This window comes from Sander vitreus, chromosome 3 (genome assembly GCF_031162955.1).
Source record: "Sander vitreus isolate 19-12246 chromosome 3, sanVit1, whole genome shotgun sequence".
Taxonomy (NCBI): Eukaryota; Metazoa; Chordata; class Actinopteri; order Perciformes; family Percidae; genus Sander; species Sander vitreus.
Window position 1 is genome coordinate 18,835,838 of NC_135857.1, and position 19,941 is coordinate 18,855,778.

At 39.2% G+C, this 19,941-nt stretch overlaps 1 protein-coding gene across 1 annotated transcript; it reads right to left on the reverse strand.

Moving 5' to 3' along the window:
- Positions 1 to 11,518: 11,518 nt before the first annotated feature.
- Positions 11,519 to 19,857, reverse strand: rab38a (RAB38a, member RAS oncogene family). The gene is made up of 3 exons (XM_078244012.1): positions 19,540 to 19,857; positions 16,073 to 16,353; positions 11,519 to 12,547 (listed from the first exon to the last, which is right to left on the reverse strand). Exons 1-3 carry the CDS (start codon positions 19,739 to 19,741, stop codon positions 12,392 to 12,394), a joined length of 639 nt encoding a protein of 212 aa, XP_078100138.1. The 5' UTR covers positions 19,742 to 19,857; the 3' UTR covers positions 11,519 to 12,391.
- Positions 19,858 to 19,941: the final 84 nt, after the last annotated feature.

Sequence of the window (19,941 nt, forward strand, 5' to 3'; positions counted from 1 at the left end):
AAAGAAAGTAGATATGAATATTGGTCAGTTCATTTATGGTAGGTTTCTTGCACATGCCATTGCAAAAGATGAACCTATGCTGTTACATTAGACAATCGCTAAAAAAAAATAAAAAAAACACTTACATGCAGGTGGTGGAGGCAGTGATGTCTGCTGACCTGAAAAAGGGCAGGAAGAGACAAACACATCAGAACAGTCATGTGATATGCACCAGGTTGAATTTCAGTAGTTCCATGGTAGGAAATATGACTCTGGTTTCTTAAATGCATGCATACATGTTAACTTACGGACAGGGCTTCCAGACACACACTCCGTCCTGAAATGCTTTCTTGCTTGTGGAATGGATTCATCTGAAATAAAAGACCATACAATTTGTACTGATTGCAAAAAGAATATTGAAGTGTAAATAATAATAATACATAGTCTGTACTTAAGGTCTTACCATGATTATCTAAATAAACGCTGGATGTATTTAGACAACCAAGGAGGTGTAATCATTATGTCGTGCTAGGTTAGCCTGCAGTTTTGTGAATAGAGCTTCTCTTAATACATCCATGGCTTTATCTCTCATCCACGTTACAGGCTTTACAGCATACAGCCCTCGGATGTATCCTAAGATAAGTGTTAAACCCTAAGTCCGACTGAGTTCAGCTCGACTCACTGTATAATGCTGTATAATAACCATGAGGGAACGTTCCCTAAACGTTAGTTTTTGGTCTGGTTCGAACTAACCTTTAGGGAACCAGAAACTAACGTTTCCCAACGTTCCCTAAACGTTCTGTGTTAGTGGGGGAGGCTGCATCCTGTAACGTTAGTGCACAAACAAAAAACTGTTGTTGACGCTCGCTTTTGGAGAGTCTACTCACCTGTTGCACCGAGAAGTCATCCACAATCTGTCATCGTTCATTCTCAAAGCACTGCGTTATGTAGGCTACTGCAACCGATCCACTCAGCCTCTCGATCTTGCGCTCGTTCATTTTACATTTGATATATTACTGTAAAATACATATGTATACATATGTATTTTACAGTCACGCTGTGACAGGGTTCCTGAAAAACAGCAGAAAGACCGTAACCGTGCGCATCTGACTGTAGAAGCCACTATCATTAGCATAGCCACACCCAGCATGCACCTGGTTGATTGTTTGTGTGTTTGATTTGGGTCACTAGGGTTAGCGTCTTTTATGCAATCTTTTTAACCTACAGTATAAGACAAGTTGTAATACTGTTCTGACCACAATCCATAACGGTCATCCTTAATTATATTGCAAATGCACTATTTATTTGGTACTGTTCAGAAACTGCCAACAAAACCACAACCTATTATGTTTTAGTCTTCCCTCCATCCCTCCTGCAGTTATAGTTGAGGCGCTTTTTTGTCGAAAGTGTCTTTCAAAACTCTCAGAATAAATTAAAAACAAAACAGACAGACCAAAGAAAGAATATCAACAAACAACATGACTGTAAAAGACATAAATGTACTGTAATTTGTGTCAAATATTAGCTTCAATCACTGGTGTTAAGTTCATATCTATTTAGTTGCTAGTTAGAACATTAAGCAGAAGATTTCATGATCACTTTTCAGAAACCATTCTCTTTATTCTGTTAGGCTGAGTATTTGCAAGATGTGATGTTATTTTCTTCAAAATAAGCCTTGCAGCTTTAATTCTAAGGGACCCTGAAACTTGACATTTTTGTTTTAGATTAATGAAAAAAAGCTCTGCTGTCAAGTTTGTTCTAACGGTGCTGAGAAAAATGTATTTTATGTCATCTACATTTAGGTAGTTAACCACAGGAGTGATAGCAAAAACCAATAGTCAAAGTTGGCCCAGTAATCAAAGTAAACTGTTTTTAGAAGTGACTGTCATAACATTGATTGTTACTTTAGTATTGATGATCTTAATGCTTTTAGGAATGGTAAAGAGATGCTGGCCTACAGCACAATGACCAATGCCGAGGATCAGTATAATATTGAAGTGTATTCTGTGTTGATATTCAGTCATTTATGCCCATTCCCATATTTTAGGCCACTTGCAGATCCAGAGGAATCATTATATTAGATAATAACTTTTTAACTTTTTACTTTGTAATGTCAGCAGTGGGCATATTCAGCTTCTCATGACAGCAAATCTATTTCACCTCAATAAGCATATGTGTGTAAGTGGGAGTTGGTCTTTAAAGGACAGTTGCAGAAGCAGACAGTGTGCCCATGAAACCGTGCAGCTGGAGTGTCTGCCAGCACCTGGCACTCCATCAAAGACAACAAGACTTGTACGGAAAGAGAAAAAGACATGAAAGCGAGACAGGGGGATGGAGACGAGAGAGGGCTTATCTTATGAGGCATATGGCCTGAATGAGGAGTCAGATGTTTCTGTGTGGATGGGAGAGTGAGCGCACACGCTCTGTGTTGCATCTGCTATTGCAACCCCCTACCCCCCATGGGATGAACAGACAGATGTGTGGAGAAGCCGCACTGGCATGCTGCGACTCTCAGAGCTCACCCAACCTCTCTTTAATGACAGAGTCTATCAGCACTATCTCAGCACTTCTCTTTCACAATTCCTTCAGAGTTTCTCATACTCTGCATCTCATCTCTCACCTCAAACTGATTTTTTTCAGTTGCTCATTTTCTTACTTTTCCTAATGTATGTTAGTGAATACTTATGTGGCCATTACTCATGTACTATGTAGAGTATGTAATCTGTGTTTGTACAAAGTATGTTTTTGTAAGTTTCTATTTGTTTCTGTCGGTAACTGATCAGTTCTCTCAGTGCTAGCCTATTCTCTAAATTTGTCCCATGATCCCTGATTGAATTACTGCATATTTATCAGAGAGTGCTCAATGTAAGATTTTGCAGTTTCCCAAGGTACCTAAACAAACATCAGTGAGATACACAGTGATGCTAAAAATATTTAGTAATGTCAATACAACAGATAAAATACAATAATTTACTTCCATGAGTGCTTCCCCGAGAAGCCACTTTAAGACAAATGTCCAACTTTTTTTAAGGCCATTATCTGTAAAATTTCATGTGGATATAGCATAATTCCAATTACTATGACTGGGTTTGTTTGTAGACATTTTAGGAAAACGCTCATTTGGTTTCTTCCCAAGAGTTAGATGAGAAGAGCAATAACACTTCCATGTTGATGTGTTAAGTATGGAGCCGGTTAGCTCAGCATAAAGGCTGGAAGCAGTAGTATTCTATTTTGTAATAAACCAGTTTATTCAGCTGCTCAGCACTTCTTTACAGTGCAGGTTTCTTTTTCTTCAGATAATTTTTTGGGCATCATAGACTTTAATTTGTACAGGACAGCTGAAGACATGAAGGGGGAGAGAGGGGCAACGACATGTGACAGGTGGAGTCGAACTCGCGGCTGCTGCGTTGAGGAGTACACCTCTATATGTGAGCACACGCTTTACAAGGTGAGCTACCCAGGAGCCCACAGTGCAGGTTTCTTGATGAGCCTAGGTTTTGGTACAGATCAGTACCAAGCAAAGCAGTGTATGTCCATAATATTATAATTCTTTCCAAACTGTTGAGGAAAATAATGAGTGGGGTAAATGAAAAAAACTCTGAGGTGCTTCTTTGACAGGTTTTCATACATCACGTAAGGAATGCAGCATTTCTTTTCTTTTCTTTTATCATCTTTACCGAAAGTACTTTCTATTCAGGAATGTCACAGCCTCAATAGAAGTCAGAAGTCATTATACATTATTTTCTTTTCACAAGTTCTACATTTATCTCTACTATCTCTTTAAGTCTTTCACTTCTGTCTTTTCTCTCATTCCTTTCTGTAAATGTGCAAAGGTGAGTACAGTGTCAGGTCTCAGCTGGTCTCATGTTATTGTCCTGTTATTCCTTCTACCAGGGGTAGAGGCTGTTGCTAATACAGCTATAAATCATGTTACATGTTGCATGTCTGTGTGTGTGTGTGTGTGTGTGTGTGTGTGTGTGTGTGTGTGTGTGTGTGTGTGTGTGTGAGAGAGAGAGAGAGAGAGAGAGAGAGAGAGAGAGACTTGATTAAGAAGCAGAGAGTAAAGGCCAGGGCACAGAGGGATGGTAAAGGTGAGACAAACATTGTCTTGCCTTCAAAAGATTTCGGGATGTAATTGGCGACTGCATAATAACACAATTTACAGTTTAGATACTCAGAAATAAGAATTAAGTGAAACTTGGTGTCCTATTGTCTAGAAAAAAGGAAGGTTTTGGTTAATTTTATAATGTTATGATTATGATGTTTGTCTGATGCAGGTCAACTTCCTTGACATTGCATGTGATGTGTGGCATTGATAATAATTCCCTAATCTGTGTTACTATAGCCAGAAGGGTTACACACTGTTTTTTTTGTCTTGGGCAGAAAAACACATCACATGCATCCACAATCAGACGCCTCTCTGCATTGTTAGTTTGCGAGCTGATATTTTTACTATCAGCATGATGATGATTTATTCAGCTTTGGTACAAACTCTAGCATTGTTGATATACTAGAAATGCCCAAGGGTCACAATCCTGACAGAGTTAGTTGGCCTCTGTGTGTTGATGCTAAAGTGGTAAAGCTGCAAATTAATGGGCCGTGTGTGTACCATGTAAGGCAGAGAGAGGGAGAGGGAGGGAGGTATGGTGAATTACAGCTCCCTATGTAGGGATATCCCACCAGTGAGTCTATGCATGTCATTAGAGCGAAAATCCAAACACATAAAAATAAACACCCTGGCAGCCCTGCTGCAATTTATTACCTTTATTTACTGTATATCTGTTACAGTCATGGAGGAGAGGAGGATTGAGAGAGGGTAGGAGGAGGACTGGGAATTGGAGAATGCAGGGAAATTAGGCAAGGGGCAGAGAGAGAGGGATCTAGAGAAATAGCAGGGGAGAGAGGTAGAAAAGAGAGGAGATGGAGGGAGAAAGAGGAAAGAGGACCGCTTAAAGAAAACAGAACATGGGAACAAGAGAAATAGCTAAAGAAAGACAGAGACAGATGAGAGAAAAGAGAGGTCTGTAGGATTCTGGGACAGCTGAGATCTTGCTGAACAAGACGACATCCTCTGTTGCCATGACAACTGCCTCCATGTGAGCAATCATTCGGTCCCATGCTCGCTCGCCCACACAGAGATGAGGCACACACACAAACACACAAACACACACACACACACACACACACACACACACACACACACTCTTTAACATGTCCTCAAACTCCCACGCTTCCTGGTAACTTACCTCTCATCCGCCCACCTCTCTCCTCTCCATCCTCCCACTCTCCAGCAATCCATCCATCTATGCAGTCTACCTCCCAATACATCAACATCCATGCTGCCACCCTTTTCTATTTTCAAAAAGTAATTTCTTTACATTAGTGATTTCTTTGAATTATTTTTTGCATTCTTTATTTATCTCCTGTTTCACTTGTTAACATGGATGTCTATGTGTTTTGTGTAGCCAGATTAGGTGGGAGTGTGTTTGTTGGTATGCAGTGTTTGTTCAATGCAGCACATGCACTGCAAAATAGCGCTGTAAGGCACCTCAGAGCAGACCACAGCTGTGGAACTGAATCCACAGACACTCACAGTGACTCCAGAGTACAAATCCATGCACGGTTTTGGGATGTGTGTAAATAAACAAAAACACTCATGAACACACACACACACACACACACACACACACACACACACACACACACACACACAGAAAATCAGGATAGAACACATTCAGCACAAGGTCACATTAACATGAATAGTCTGTACACATGCTGTTCTGCACACATCCACTGGAGGAGAGACAGTTGGCACAGAGGGGAAGGGCATTGCTGACCAATATTCAACCTAGCCTTTTCCCTGCCAAGAGAGCCAGAAAACATGCTGCCGCTACACACACACACACACACACACACACACACACACACACACACACACACACACACACACACACACACACACACACACACACACACACACACAGTGGCCTTGGCCAAAAGAATCCCAGGGACAAACAAGATGTAGCAGCAATCAACTTCCTGAGCGAAGAGACACTTGTTATGAAATGGAAACCATTAAATCCATACTGACATAAATTATGCTGACATTTCCTACCTCCTTTTGTCACAATAGAAAGAGGGTTAACTGGACACATTGGGTGTAATTGTATGGTAATGTGACACAAATTGATTCTGCAGAGGGCATTGTGGCATCATGCACATTAGAGCATAGAACCAGTACATGGAAAAACAGCAATTAATGGGACAATAGGGTATAAGATGTGATGTAGTGAAAATCAACAGCCCCATTTGTGACATTTTGCACCAAAGTGTGTCACAATCACTCTCCAAGGTGCTGATCACACAGGGATGCAGAGCTGTTGATGTACTGACAGCAGTCTGGGCAGTTAATTTACTGAATCAAACTGACACGTAAAATGTGTAACATAAAGTAAAATATCCTTCAGGAAGACATGAAGACACAATATACTTATTTTTACACACCAATAGTGCCTGTTGAAATGCAATCAACATGTGCACTGTATTTAAATACTTTATATATAATTTATTTTAATATAAATCATACTATTATTTAGCATTTCTGAAATGAATACAAAATAGTATACCCCAAGGCACAAGATACATCATACACTAGTCATCACTCCACTAGATGCACATTTGGATGGGAAACTAATGGAATGCTCTCACACATGCTTCTTGTTTTCCACATGATTGAAAGCTGGGCCTCTCTCAGCATGCACTAGAGAAACACCCCGAAAAGGTCAACAATCTACAAGGGTGACACAGACTTATACACATATCTGTAGGCAGTCGAGAGTCCCCATTCTACCTGACTTTGATGTCCATGGAGCTTTGGAGGAAACTGGAGTAGCTTGCTATAAGGGGAAACCTTGTGGAAAACAATGCAAACTCAGCACAGTATGTGAGCTTTTCTTGCTGTGAGTTGACAGTGCTTATCACTGAGCCACTGTGTCACGTCACACACAGTCTGTTCAAATAAAAGTCGGTCACTGAGGATCTTTGTGGCAGTGTGGATAATAGACCAAATTTGCGTAAATTGCATACTAAGCTGTCTGTGATGAGTCAATAAAACTAATATTTGTTGTTTGTGTACATTCCAGCATGCCTCTCTAACTGTGTGAACCTGAACATATGCTGTTTTGCTGTATGCTGTTTTATGCATGTAATGTGACTTAATAGGAGTCAGTTTACTGAAAATCATGACCATTTTAAAGTTTGTTGATGAATAAAAGTCAAACTCTAACATAGTTTGAAAGGATGCTATACACAGACAATTCACTGAATTTGTCAGGTATTTTCAGTCTTTTACTGTAACAATAGATTATGGCATTCATCTCCTTTTCCTTTCGTAATGTGTACTGTTAAAACATAAGGAGGCCGTTCTTGAAGCCAAGGAATGGAGTTAAGATCTAAGAGGTGTCTTTTCTCTGAAAGGATCAGAAATGTGTTCATCCAGTGACTTTAAGATGGGTTTTTTTTGTCTGACAGTAATGTTAATTAGGTGGAACTAAGGCTACTCTGCTTGTCATCAACAATAATAGCGTTGCAAAAAAACGAAAGCAGCTAAATCCTGGTGTGACGATAACAAAGTAGTTGAACTTCATCACGTTTAAAAAGGACCTGGCTACACTTTTAGAAGAGAAACCGCCTGTGTTGTCCATCTCTACCTTTGTGCATAAACATCTGAAAGAAATGACTTCTTTGGTTCTTTGTTTACGTAGTCTGGCTTACAGTCTATGGCTTAGACAGGGACACACCTGTAACCTATTTAGTTCTCCCAGCACAGTTTGTTGGTGTGATTTAGACAAAAAGCTTCCGGTGGGCAGTTCTTTGCTGTCTGAACCTTTCCACTCAGTCAGGTGCTGGTCAGGGTACATTATTGTGTATTTTAGCCCAGCTGGCAGTACATTACATCGTAAATAGCCTTTGCTTCTGTATTTTAAGTCCATCAGGGGGTAGACACAAAACAGAAATGATAATTACCTGAAATAGCTCCAGTTGTTATATGTGCACAGTCCTTAACTGGCCCTTTCTTTTTGTGTCGGTGAGTTCAAGGGAAGAAGAACAGCAATATGTCTCAGGATGCTGAGGCAGATAAATGATGGGGGAAGACTGTTACATTGCTATAGACACAGAATTGGAATCACTCTTGGTATCCTCTGTTTTATCTTTGTGCTTCCACAACCATCCTCTCCAAATGCTTGCCTCATTTCATAGTTTGTCTAATTTTAGCATTACCTTTAGATGAATCAGATACTGGTATTACCTGACACAAAAGACTAACAAATAAAGTAAATATCTACTAATTTGCATTGACATTTGAATGACCTTATTAAAACAAACACTCCTTTTATACAACAAGTGTGTAATTGGCATCAAAAATCAAAGGTTGGTAGTGGTGGAAAAAGGTCTAAAAATTATCAAGTCCTACATAACTGTGTCCCTGCTGCAAATGTAAACAAATCCTCAAGTGTAATCAATAGTACATTTGCATGTGCGTGGTGTGTGTGTGTGTGTGTGTGTGGGACCTGGGTTAGGTTCTGAAGTGGATTATCTCTCCGTCCGTGGAGTCAACTAGGTCTTTGATATTCCACATAGCACTCCATTTAAAACGTAACAAAACTTCTGCTGCTGTGGGGTACCACACACACGTAGACGCACATACAGACAAACCCTCACACTATTCGATCAAAGTTGGAGGCGCAGCCGCTATTTTCATTCATCCAAAGTCTCCCCTGGCTCTTGCTATCGATCCCATTTTACCGGGTGTTTCATTCACAGCCAGATTACGCCTGCCACAGCCTCCACTTCCAACACCTCTCTCAGTGTTTATTGATCATATAGTAGCAATTCAACTGAACTCAGTGCCTGTATTTTTACTGTGGCTGTTTTATTGCCACACTCATTACATTTTATTATTTATGCTTAGGCATCAATGCTGCAAACATAAATGCTATTTAATCTTCAAAGGGTCCTTTTTCATTTAAGAACAAGTAGCTGAATTCACAATGGATGCTCGTGCACTTTTTGGACCTCCGGAGGATTTCTTCTTGCACAGAAATCCTTGCAAACTCCAGCTAAAGGTTATTGCAAACATTAATACAATTTACAACACAATAATAATAACAGTACTGACAGGTAAAGTTGTGTGCATTATGTAAAATGTCCACTTGTGAGTGTGTAAGTTAGTGTGTGAGAAAGAGGGAGACAGAAAGCCTTTTAAGTCATCCTGAAATCACGTGCACCTTATTTTCTCCTTATCCTGTATGAGTGAGAAGTCTTGTGATTAAAGTCCCTTGTTATGGTCCCTCTCTCTCTCTCTCTCTCTCTCTCTCTCTCTCTCTCTCTCTCTCTCTCTCTCTCCTTTTTTCTTCTTTCCCTCTAACATGGGAAAGGAATCTAGAAGAACTAAAAAGACAGGGCCTGTAAGTAAAGAGAAACAACTCTATCAGTCTCTCAGCAGCCTGTTGCCTTAGAGACCAGCAGTCTTCTGAACATCTGTGTGTGTGTGTGTGTGTGTGTGTGTGTGTGTGTGTGTGTGTGTGTGTGTGTGTGTGTGTGTGTGTGTGTGTGTGTGTGTGTACAGAGAAGGGGGTTCGGTTTGCTTCTGACACACACCAGAGGAAAATGCCCACATAACGCTGCTCCCTCTGCCCTGTGTTTTTCTCTCACAAATTGTTACATCAATGCTGACAATCAGATCCAATTAATACAAATTAGAGAGTGCCACCTTCTTTCTCCAGTGGGTGCCCTCACCTCTGAACCAATAACAGATTGTGTCTTTGTGTCACTGGGATGAAAAGAAACCAGTGTTAAGCTTTGGCACAAAATGTTATCTTCTGAGGCCATTAATTAGACAGAGTGTCAGGAGAAAGGAGAGGTCTGATGGAGGCAAAAGGCTGAAAAAGGTTGGATAACTGGACAGAATTGTTTTGGTACAAAATCAAGCCACATCGTACTTAAATCTGTGACTGGATTTAAAAAGCATATATGAAATAATCTAATTTATATGGCCCTGATCTTGGGTCGTCTTTATGTGATTGCTTTTTTACATATTAAATTGGTGTTAGTCAATGAAACTAGCTAATTAACAACCGAAAATAGTCTGGCAGTGTAGTCAACCCCCGGTTTACTTATTCTTTGCTTAGCAGCCAAAAGTCGCAAATCAACAAATAAGAACTACTGGAATCTGGACTTTTTCTTTGTAAAAGCGGATTTTCAGCATATTAGCGTTTATTAGAGTGACCGGTAACACATACTGCGAGAAAAACATAATCCTCTTCTAAGAGGAATGGAGGAATGTTTCTCTTCAAGTCTTAAATGCCTTTAAAAAGAGAGCCATTGGAAATAAATTATGTGGTTTAGTGCCAGAAGAAGATATCTGAATTGCATTACATTTGAATTTGCTGTGCTTTGATTAAATCTGTTAATTTGAAACAATATGTTGCTGTCCGATTTTTAGTAGCCACCTTCCAAAACTAATGTACTATTTATCATGTAGATCATGTGCATATCATGTACATAGATCCAGAAATAATGATGTAGCTTTGAGCACAAATCATGTTGTACATTTACTGATTATAACAGTGAATTATTCGGAGAATGGTGCATTAATTAACTACATATTCAAAAGACATCTGACCTGATTGGTTGTGAATCTGCCGGTCGCAAAACGTTTCCTTTTGTGTGTGTTTTTTTAATGTGGATCATAACAAGGCTGAGCATTTTCTTCTTCTTCTTCTTTATAACAGCTAAAAGCTTTTTAGTGATTTAGCTAGAAAAATAATAGTGGGATGTCGATCAAGCGTGTTTTGGTAACAACCCTAAAACAAAATAACTGCCTAGAGATATGAACGCTTTAAAATTGATTTTCATTGGACCAGGGACCCATCTAAATAATATTGTTCTCCGCTGGAGCCCCACCGAAATTTCTGTGTATAGGACACAATATCTGGATTAACTGTCTATGGGGACACAGACATGGTGGAGAGTGAAATCTGCTTTCTTAAAACATATGAAATAATAATGAAATGAATCTACCTTTAAACATAAACACAAAATCCACTGTACATGTATGTTAGGAAAAGTATGTTTTGTGGTATGTCAGTTTAGCTTATACTGCAAAAGAGTGACACTGATGCGGCCCCTCATAGTGAAATGTTGTCCACTTACCCAGGTGTTTTCATTGCTGCCTGATTAGACCTGTCCTGTTAATTTGTTGCACCTGTGAGGGCAGGACTATTTACACCTATACCATTGTTGTTGGTCTAAAGAGCCAGAGTGATTGAAAACACCTGGGTGTGAAGATTATAGCATTAAATCACATCCAGACATAAATCAGTAAAGCTATGGTTTATTCATATGAACATGTTGAGAACTGGATACATCTTTGGTTCTATAATCTGTCTCATTATACTGTATATAATATGTACATGTTATATATATATATATATATATATATATATATATATATATATATATATATAATATTGTCATAGTATTTTGAATATGTTGCCATGGAAATGAGTGGAATTCCACCTCAGTGATGAAAAGTAAGGCCATACATACCTTAAGTGCACTTAAAAATAAAATATGTAGTGAATATTTCTATTGAAGGCATTGAATAAAATAATTTATATTAGAAAAGGCACTTTAATTACATCAATATAATCTGATATACATTATTGGAGTCGCCAGATGTACATGACGGAAGTCAAGAAAAGACAATGACAAAGTAAAATAAATGAAACCAGATTTAAATAAACCATATATCTAATAATGTAGCTGTAGTGTTATCACGACTGAGATTGAATTGCTTTGGTTATCTGGAGGAAAACTATATATAAATGTGCTTTTAATACTGCTTATTAGCCCAGAATGGCATGTGAAAAACTAAAAAGAAATTGAATGAGGAGAAAGAAACAAGCAGAGGCCAAAAAAAGAGTGGGCAAGAGAAGGAAGGAAAAAAAAAAAACACCTGATGTCGTTATTAAATAGAGATCACCTCCATGGACCTTTATACAGAAATACTGTGATTTGCTGCAATCTTTCTGTTCATGTGTTCATTAACTGTGTCTCCATGGTAACTGAAGTGGCAGTGTCAAGGCTTGAAGTCGCCCAGAGGGTGACCTTGTCTTTGACAAGCACACACTGCTGCATCCATCTCTCTTTCTGTCTCCATTTCTTGAGCCAGCTGCCTGTCTGTCATCCACTCACCCTACCCCAGCTACCAGACATGAAAAGAGTTGGCACCTGTACATGCTTCCTAAAGAAAAACAGCCAAAGTTGTTCTCCCTCTGTCTCCTGCTCACAGACAAACTTGACTTTGCGTGTAATGAGATACAAAAGAATATCCAACTGTCAGGGGCTATTACTGGGATCTAAAGCAGGAGGAGCATGTCCCACCTTTGTCCTTCTCTAACTGGGGGGTGATGGTGTCTGGGACTTCTGATTGGAGCATGTCATTCTCACTGGCAATGATGTGTTTAACCAAACAGTTAGCTGCTTCATCGATGTTGATGTTTTCCTGAAAAGAGAAGGAAAAATAGATGGAAAAAAATTGAAAAGATAGAAAGGTGGAGAAGAGAAGAGAGGAGGAGGCAAGAGAAATTGATTAATGCGAGCATTTTGATGAAAGGGAACAAAACAAGTGCAGCAAGAAAAACCTGTGAGAGCAGGTGAGTGAACCAAATGGGCCGTTACTAAACTGAGTGGATGGATGACACACCAGCCAGCAGCCATGATGTGAACACAAATTGAAAAGGGAGTTTTACATACATGTCTTCCCAGCTGCTGCCAGTGGTCTCTGCATGTTGAGGAAGTGACAAATAACAATAGAACCTCATCCCTCCTTTACACACAAACACAATGTGATGAGTGATATAAGTATAGTCAAATGTGTGAAATCTCTGAATTGATGATTTGAATAATAGCATTGGAGTGTAAGAAATACAGAAATTAACCAAAAATAGTTAGATATGTCTAACTATTTTTTTATGTCTACATGTACAATATTAGAAATTATTCTCAAACTGAATATTGGTGCCTTACATGCTCTTGCAGATAATAAAATGAATGTCTCTGTAATAGTGGTTAGACTCTCACAATAGCAAAAAGGCTAGAGTCATAAAAATACTATACAGACTCTCACATAATAGGAATATACATATTCAAACCCAAATTAAATGTTATGATTAATTATTCAAAATGTTATTAATTTTTCAAGGATCTGCATCTAATGAAATCAAACAAAATTCATCAAAAATAATTCATTAGGTACTGAATAATGTGAAAGTGTGTTTTCTGTGCTGAGTAGCTTTAATTTGATGTCAACAGGAAAGAATAAAAGCTATGTCAACAAAATACAGTTACGTAATGTTTTAAATAAACAGTGCTAACAACAAAATGATTTTTGTCTGACAGAAATAAATGCCTGAAGTGCTCATTCTATTTTATTCTATTCACATTGTAAAGTTGAATCATGTTCAACTTTACACAGTATTTTTGCACCAGGGCATTTGTGAATTATTCTGTGTTTATTGATTATGTCATTATGAAAGGTTGTTTTGAGTGAATTTTACCTTAATTGGAAACAGACAGGAAGCAGTGAGATTGATTTACAAACCTATTCTACCCAACAAAATAAAACACAAATGCCAAATGTCCATTGTCGACAGCACCCACAGATTAGACAGCACCCATAAGATTTAGAGCGACTTGGACCAGAGCTTAAGGCTGAGTAAACTAGAGAAATGGCTCACATGAGGAGAGGGCCAGCAGCGAGTATTGATAAGATACACACACATGCACAGAAATTCTTAATATGTGATGCAGTAGCCGTAGAAATACTGAATATTCATAAGATCTTACAGTGTGCTCAGTAGAATGTGACATGCTGCCGTTTGCAGCATGTCACAGACAGTCGTGATCTATCATACTTACTGTTAGATCTGGAACAAACGATTCTTCCAAAGCAAAATAAAACACAACAAAACACCTTCTCTACACTCTGCCAGCTTCACTCTCTTCCCGTGCATTCTTGTGCATGCAGAACGTGTGCAGCATTGTTTAAGATAAACGTTTGAAATAATTCTTCTGACATGTTATTTCGCAGTGAGTATGTCAGATATATTACACTCTATACACTCATTCAGCACAAAAGGAAAATGTATACTTTCTTGTGCAAATGACACTTGAGACATCAAGATGCATATGGCTTAATATTTTGCTATTTGTATTTACGGTTACAAATAGACTCTTGGCAGCTTGTTTTTTTGTTTTTTTTTAAACAAACACAAAACAAAGAGCGGTATGGGCTTCAGACTCAAACAGTAAACATTTTCACATACCAGCTCACATTGTGTGACCATCTACAATTTTTCAAAAATGCCACATTACTGGTGGTGGTGCTTTTAAGGAAACCCTCTCAATTCCTTTACTGGTTTACTTCCTAGATTTCGACAGCTTAAATCCTCAAATAAGTAGGGGGGGCGCCAAGGAAAAAAGGTTGGGAACTACTGGTGTAGATCCATGACATTTTTAAAGGACGTTTTACTTATTTGAGTGTCAATACAATGAATAGTAAAATGAATAATCATTTTCTGTTAATAAAATAACTAAACATTTAGAGGAATGTGCTGCCTTGGTGAGGGCACTCTTTCTAATACTAACTTAACTAAATACTTAATACTTGCTATTATCAGTTTGTTGCAGTTTTGCAGCTCCAATAGCTATAGTGTAAAGTAACAAATAAAAAAATAGAGAGCAAGTTTCACGGCAATTATTTTTACTGTATATGGATAACAGTTTGTCTGTGTGTGTGTGTGTGTGTGTGTGTGTGTGTGTGTGTGTGTGTGTGTGAGTGTGTGTGTGTGTGTGTGTGTGTGTGTAGTGTGTGTGTGTGTGTGTGTGTGTGTGTGTGTGTGTGCGCACGTCCCAGTTTATTTTCCTCTCTCACCATCAAGCTGTGAGATTCCTGATCCACATTAGCTGCTATCAGGGCTTGTGTTGGTGTCTCAGTGGGTTGTGTGTAGGTGGGTGAATCCTGCGCTCATCTCTCAGTCAGGATTTACTCACCACATTCTTTCATTTCTGTCTGCCTCAATAAGTCTTGAATTATAGTGTATTCTAGTTTACTCAAGTTTAAATGTTTCATATTTGTCTTTCATATTTTATCATTCGTTGTGTTTATCTGTGTACTTTGTTGCTCAATTAAATACTGTGTCCAATTCAGACTGTATAGGTTACATGTGGTTAAGACTTAAACTGGCAACATGCATTTATTTTTATGCATACATTTTTTTTTTTTTTTTATAAAGTTCTGTTTATTGGTATTTAACAGACGTTACACAACAAAAACAGATAATTATAGTGTTTTTACCTTTAGATAAAGCCATAAAGGTTAGCTGTTTCTCCATGTTTCCAGTCTTTATGCTAAGCTAAGCTAACCATATCCTGGCTCATGCTTCATATTTTAAAAAAAGAGACATGAGAGTGGTATCAATCTTCTCATCTAACTCTCAACGAGGAAGCGAATGAGCCTATTTCCAAAAAATGTCAAACTATTCCTTTAATCTGTGTCGGTCAGTAGAAAATAGTGGACTGATACATTCCTGCACATCCAGTCTGGATGACAGAGAAGCTGATGCAAGTGCAGCTGACCTAATATAACAAAGTGGGAATGTCTGCTGTGAGACTCAGCTCTGCTCATTGACTGAAGCAAATACTGAGTAGACAGTAGAGAGTCTGTTAAACTCAGCACTTTTAAAGGATTTCTGTGCCTCTGTAGTGGCGTCTCCATCGGGTAATCAGGTGCTGGGTCTGATACAGTCGAGCTGGTAGGGAGTCAGATGCTTCTCAAGGACATTTGAACAGGAAGGACACGCCTGCTTGAACCTCAGAGTTCCTGTTGAAATGCTACTTTTTATATCCACAGCACCACATTGCTAGCTATGTCACTGATTTGTATTTATGTGTGTGTGTGTGTGTGTGTGTGTGTGTGTGTGTGTGTGTGTGTGTGTGTGTGTGTGTGTGTGTGTGTAATCTTTCTCACCTTAGCAGATGTCTCGTACCATCCCACAAAGCCGTTGTCCTGGCAGAACTGCTCCATCTTTATTCCATTATTGGTCAGTACGTCCCGGCCCTGGTCACATTTATTAGCCAAAAGCACAGTGGCTACATGTTTCCCATTGGCAAGTGACAGTTTGGAATCCAAGTCCTCCTTCCATTTGGTGACGGCCTCAAAGGAGGCGGGCCTTGTGACGTCAAACACAATGAAGGCACCCATGGCCTCGCGGTAGTACACACGGGTCATGTTGCCAAACCTCTCCTGACCTAGAAGACACAGATGGACAAGGATGCAGATACACATAAGAAATTCATCTTTTTATTTTGTACCCATTTATAGGGAGATCAGCTACATGCTGGCACCGAAAAAGCGATGCTGTACCACCTCAGCAGCAAACCCACACAGAGGATTTTATCACACTTCTGTCTCATATATACATGTGGTGCATGCAAGTATTCCCAACATACCTCGCCCACTCTCTCAAACACACACACACACACACACACACACACACACACACACACACACACACACACATACACTGATATGCATGTTTTACTGTTACTTACTGTGTGTGTGTGTGTGTGTGTGTGTGTGTGTGTGTGTGTGTGTGTGTGTGTGTGTGTGTGTGGGTGGGTGTGAACTGTAAAAATTGAGGGTAAAATTAATTTGATAAGCTCCGTAGGAATGTTGTATCCACACTATTTTTTCCCATCCATAATGTCTGCCAGAGCACCATCAGCACCAGCCTAACAGTTCAGTTTGCGGGCAAAACCTCAACTGATCCTCCTACAAACAGTTTGCATTGGAGCATTTGCTTTTCACCTGCCATCCTGCACAGGTGGATCAGAGCACCGGGTGAGCTGCACAACAGCTGGGATGAGGTCTCAATCAAGGACATATCAGAAGGGCAGAACATTGTGTTATATTAATACATATCATAGTATAGTATTATCGTATACCAAGTGAAAAATGAAGTTTCCAGCTTTCTGTGTAAGCCAATTCAAACATGTTTTCTGGGCAATGACCAAATAAAAATACAAAAAAAAATGGTTTCAAACTTAAGTATTTCTCTATAACATTAAATATGAATGACTAAATAGGCAAACATTTATGTTAAAGTTCAGACAACCTTGTTATGAGTAACAGTTGTGTGTTCATGTCGGACCCCGGTGCTTTTAGTAAGAAGCTGATTTAAAAAGTAGGTAGTCAGGTAAGGAGTGTCAATGGCTTCATTTACAGGGATTACATGATGTAATTCAGGGGAGATGAAGTAGAGCAGAAGCACACATCTGGAGTTCTACTTGTGCCACAGACCTTCACAGCTCAACATGTATATCTGTGTGATTTCCAAAGGCTGAACAGTAGGAAAGCCCCTCTAATAAGCCCTAAACCAGCCTCACTCACATCTTTATGGTATATGCCCGTGCAGCTAGCCACGTCACCCTGTCAGCCCTGGCCATGAAAGAAATGTCAGTCAAAATAGAACGGTTGAAGTTATAATTTGTCTTGGGAAATGCACAGAAACAGCAAGTGATTTATTACATCTGTGGCATGAGAAAACTTCTATCATCAAACCCCCAAACAAACCCACAGCAGTGCTGGCTAAAGTAAAATGCCAGATGCAAATTAATTATTTTTTAAAACCAGTGTGTTTATTTGACATAATCTTGAACTGTCCCTTCTATGATCCAAACTAAATGGAGAACCCATAATGGCCAGGCTATGCAGAACTAAGATTAACAATGCAGGCTTTCCCACCTCAAGGCTTATAACTTTAGAGCACATACAGTACAGACATATAGCAGTTTCTCTGAAGGAGACACTCATCTATAGTTCACAATAAAAGCTTTCTGTATACAAGAGCCTGGGCCTCAAATCTCCCTCACATGAGTTTAAGACACATGACTGCTTGCGCTTTCTGGAAAGGGCGCACAGGAGGGGAGAGAGCAGCAGGTCAGAGGATTCTTCTAAACCTCAGCCGACACTCATGTGAGATGAGACTGCTGTAGCCTTTAGGTTTGTTATCTTACCCAACAGCATCCCACTCAAAAGCCTTTATTATTACTCTGTACAATATCATTTAAATACTGTATTATGTCAAATAAATTATGTTCAAATACTAATTTCTCCTTTTTTACAGAAGATATTCTCTATTTTATTATCCAATAGACTTCTCCGCTCTCCAGGTGTAAGTGGACGAGTCATATGAACCCCAATAAATGCACACAACATAGTACAAAATGAACTACAGAGTATCAGAGGAATGTCACGCAGTTCAGCATATCGCAGAGAAGAGGTGAGTGGCCAGTGGTGGCAAGACAGAATTACTGTTATATATTGAATAAATGCATCTATGTATGAATGAATGAATTCATTCTTAGCCTTTAAAAAATCATAAAGACAACTTATGCCACCACTATTCTGCCCCACATAATGAAGCAGCTTTAACGACATTTGGTTTATGAAAGGTCACAAATATTTTGTTGATTTAATATCAACAGAATATACAGTATGTAATATGTCCAATATGTGATTTTGGTTTCAGTGAAAGTTTCTCTGTTTCATGACTTCTCTGAATTGAGTGTGTGTTCCTTGTGATTGTAAATAAAGAGAAACATGTAATTGCAGATATGCATTGCCAAGTGATTTGAAATGAGTAATGCCAACAGGTCAGCTGGTACAAGTGAGGAATTTTAACCCTTAATATCAACCTGCTACCAAAATGGTTTAATAACAAATGTGATGAAGTGCTCTCATGCTCATTAATCACTGACCTAAACTATCTGTATATCAAAAATACACAGTTCTCCACATTTGACTTGAAACAACTATATTTTCCGTTTGAGCAGCCAACCTTTAATTTATTATTTGGAAAGTTTTGTATCTAACCTAAAATGGAAAAAAAGTAGGTTTTTATAACGACCACACTGTGATTGTGAAGCAGATTGATTCAATCATGTGACGTTTGAAAAAGAAAAAATGATATAATAAGCATAATTTCCTCCAGGGCTAAAAATAGCTTGGCACTACCGTTAATGAATTTCCAAATGAAGCCTACAGCTAATTCTACTTATGAGACAGTTTTAATAGACCAGGTGCATTTATTTGTCTACCAAAGTATGTTGCCAACAGACAAAAACTATTATCTAAAGAATATTAACCAATAAACTAATATCCGTCTATTTTTGACCAGTGTGTCCTATCATATTGGCTACATCTTTAGAAATCCATACATTCTAATTGTTTCAAAGATACTAAGCAGTTATCCTTATTGGCGGTGGCTCACTTCAGAACATGTGAAAAGTTTGAGTCAAAGGAAATTAAATTAAATAAAAGGAAATGGGAATATCAAACTTATCAAAATTTCCATAACACCCCATATTTGTTTCCCCTCCTGTAAATCTGCTTTAATTCATGTGAGCCGTGCGTAAAAGCTGGACTGTGTGTACCTGCAATGTCCCACAGCTGTAGGCGCACCGTTTCCTGGTCCCAGTTGAGGACTTTGAGTGCGAAGTCCACCCCAATGGTGGCTCGGTAGTTGGGGCTGAAGTTGTGATGGACATACCGCTTGATGATGCTGGTCTTGCCGACCCCGAGGTCCCCTATCACAAGAATCTTATAGAGATGCTCCTTATTGTGGTTGTTCTGCATGGCGACCGAGGAGGGCGAGAGCTGAGCATGAATCCACCGTAATGGAGAGGACCGGGGGATGAAAGGGGAAAGCAGACCACAGGACAGCGCGGAGAGAACTGTAGAGAGTTGGGAATGAGAGAAAGGGGAGGTACACTGGCCCACAGAGGGAAGTAGAGTACAGTCGTCTGGACCTTGTGACTCACGCAGGCGAGCTGCCT

Excerpts from the sequence above, each read along its gene's own strand:
- rab38a (XM_078244012.1), bottom strand. The coding sequence starts at position 19,741 with ATGCAGAACAACCACAATAAGGAGCATCTCTATAAGATTCTTGTGATA. Across the intron at positions 16,354-19,539 it reads ACAGCTGTGGGACATTGCAG|GTCAGGAGAGGTTTGGCAAC; the intron begins GTACACACAGTC and ends TGTGTCTTCTAG. Across the intron at positions 12,548-16,072 it reads GGTACGAGACATCTGCTAAG|GAAAACATCAACATCGATGA; the intron begins GTGAGAAAGATT and ends TTCTCTTTTCAG.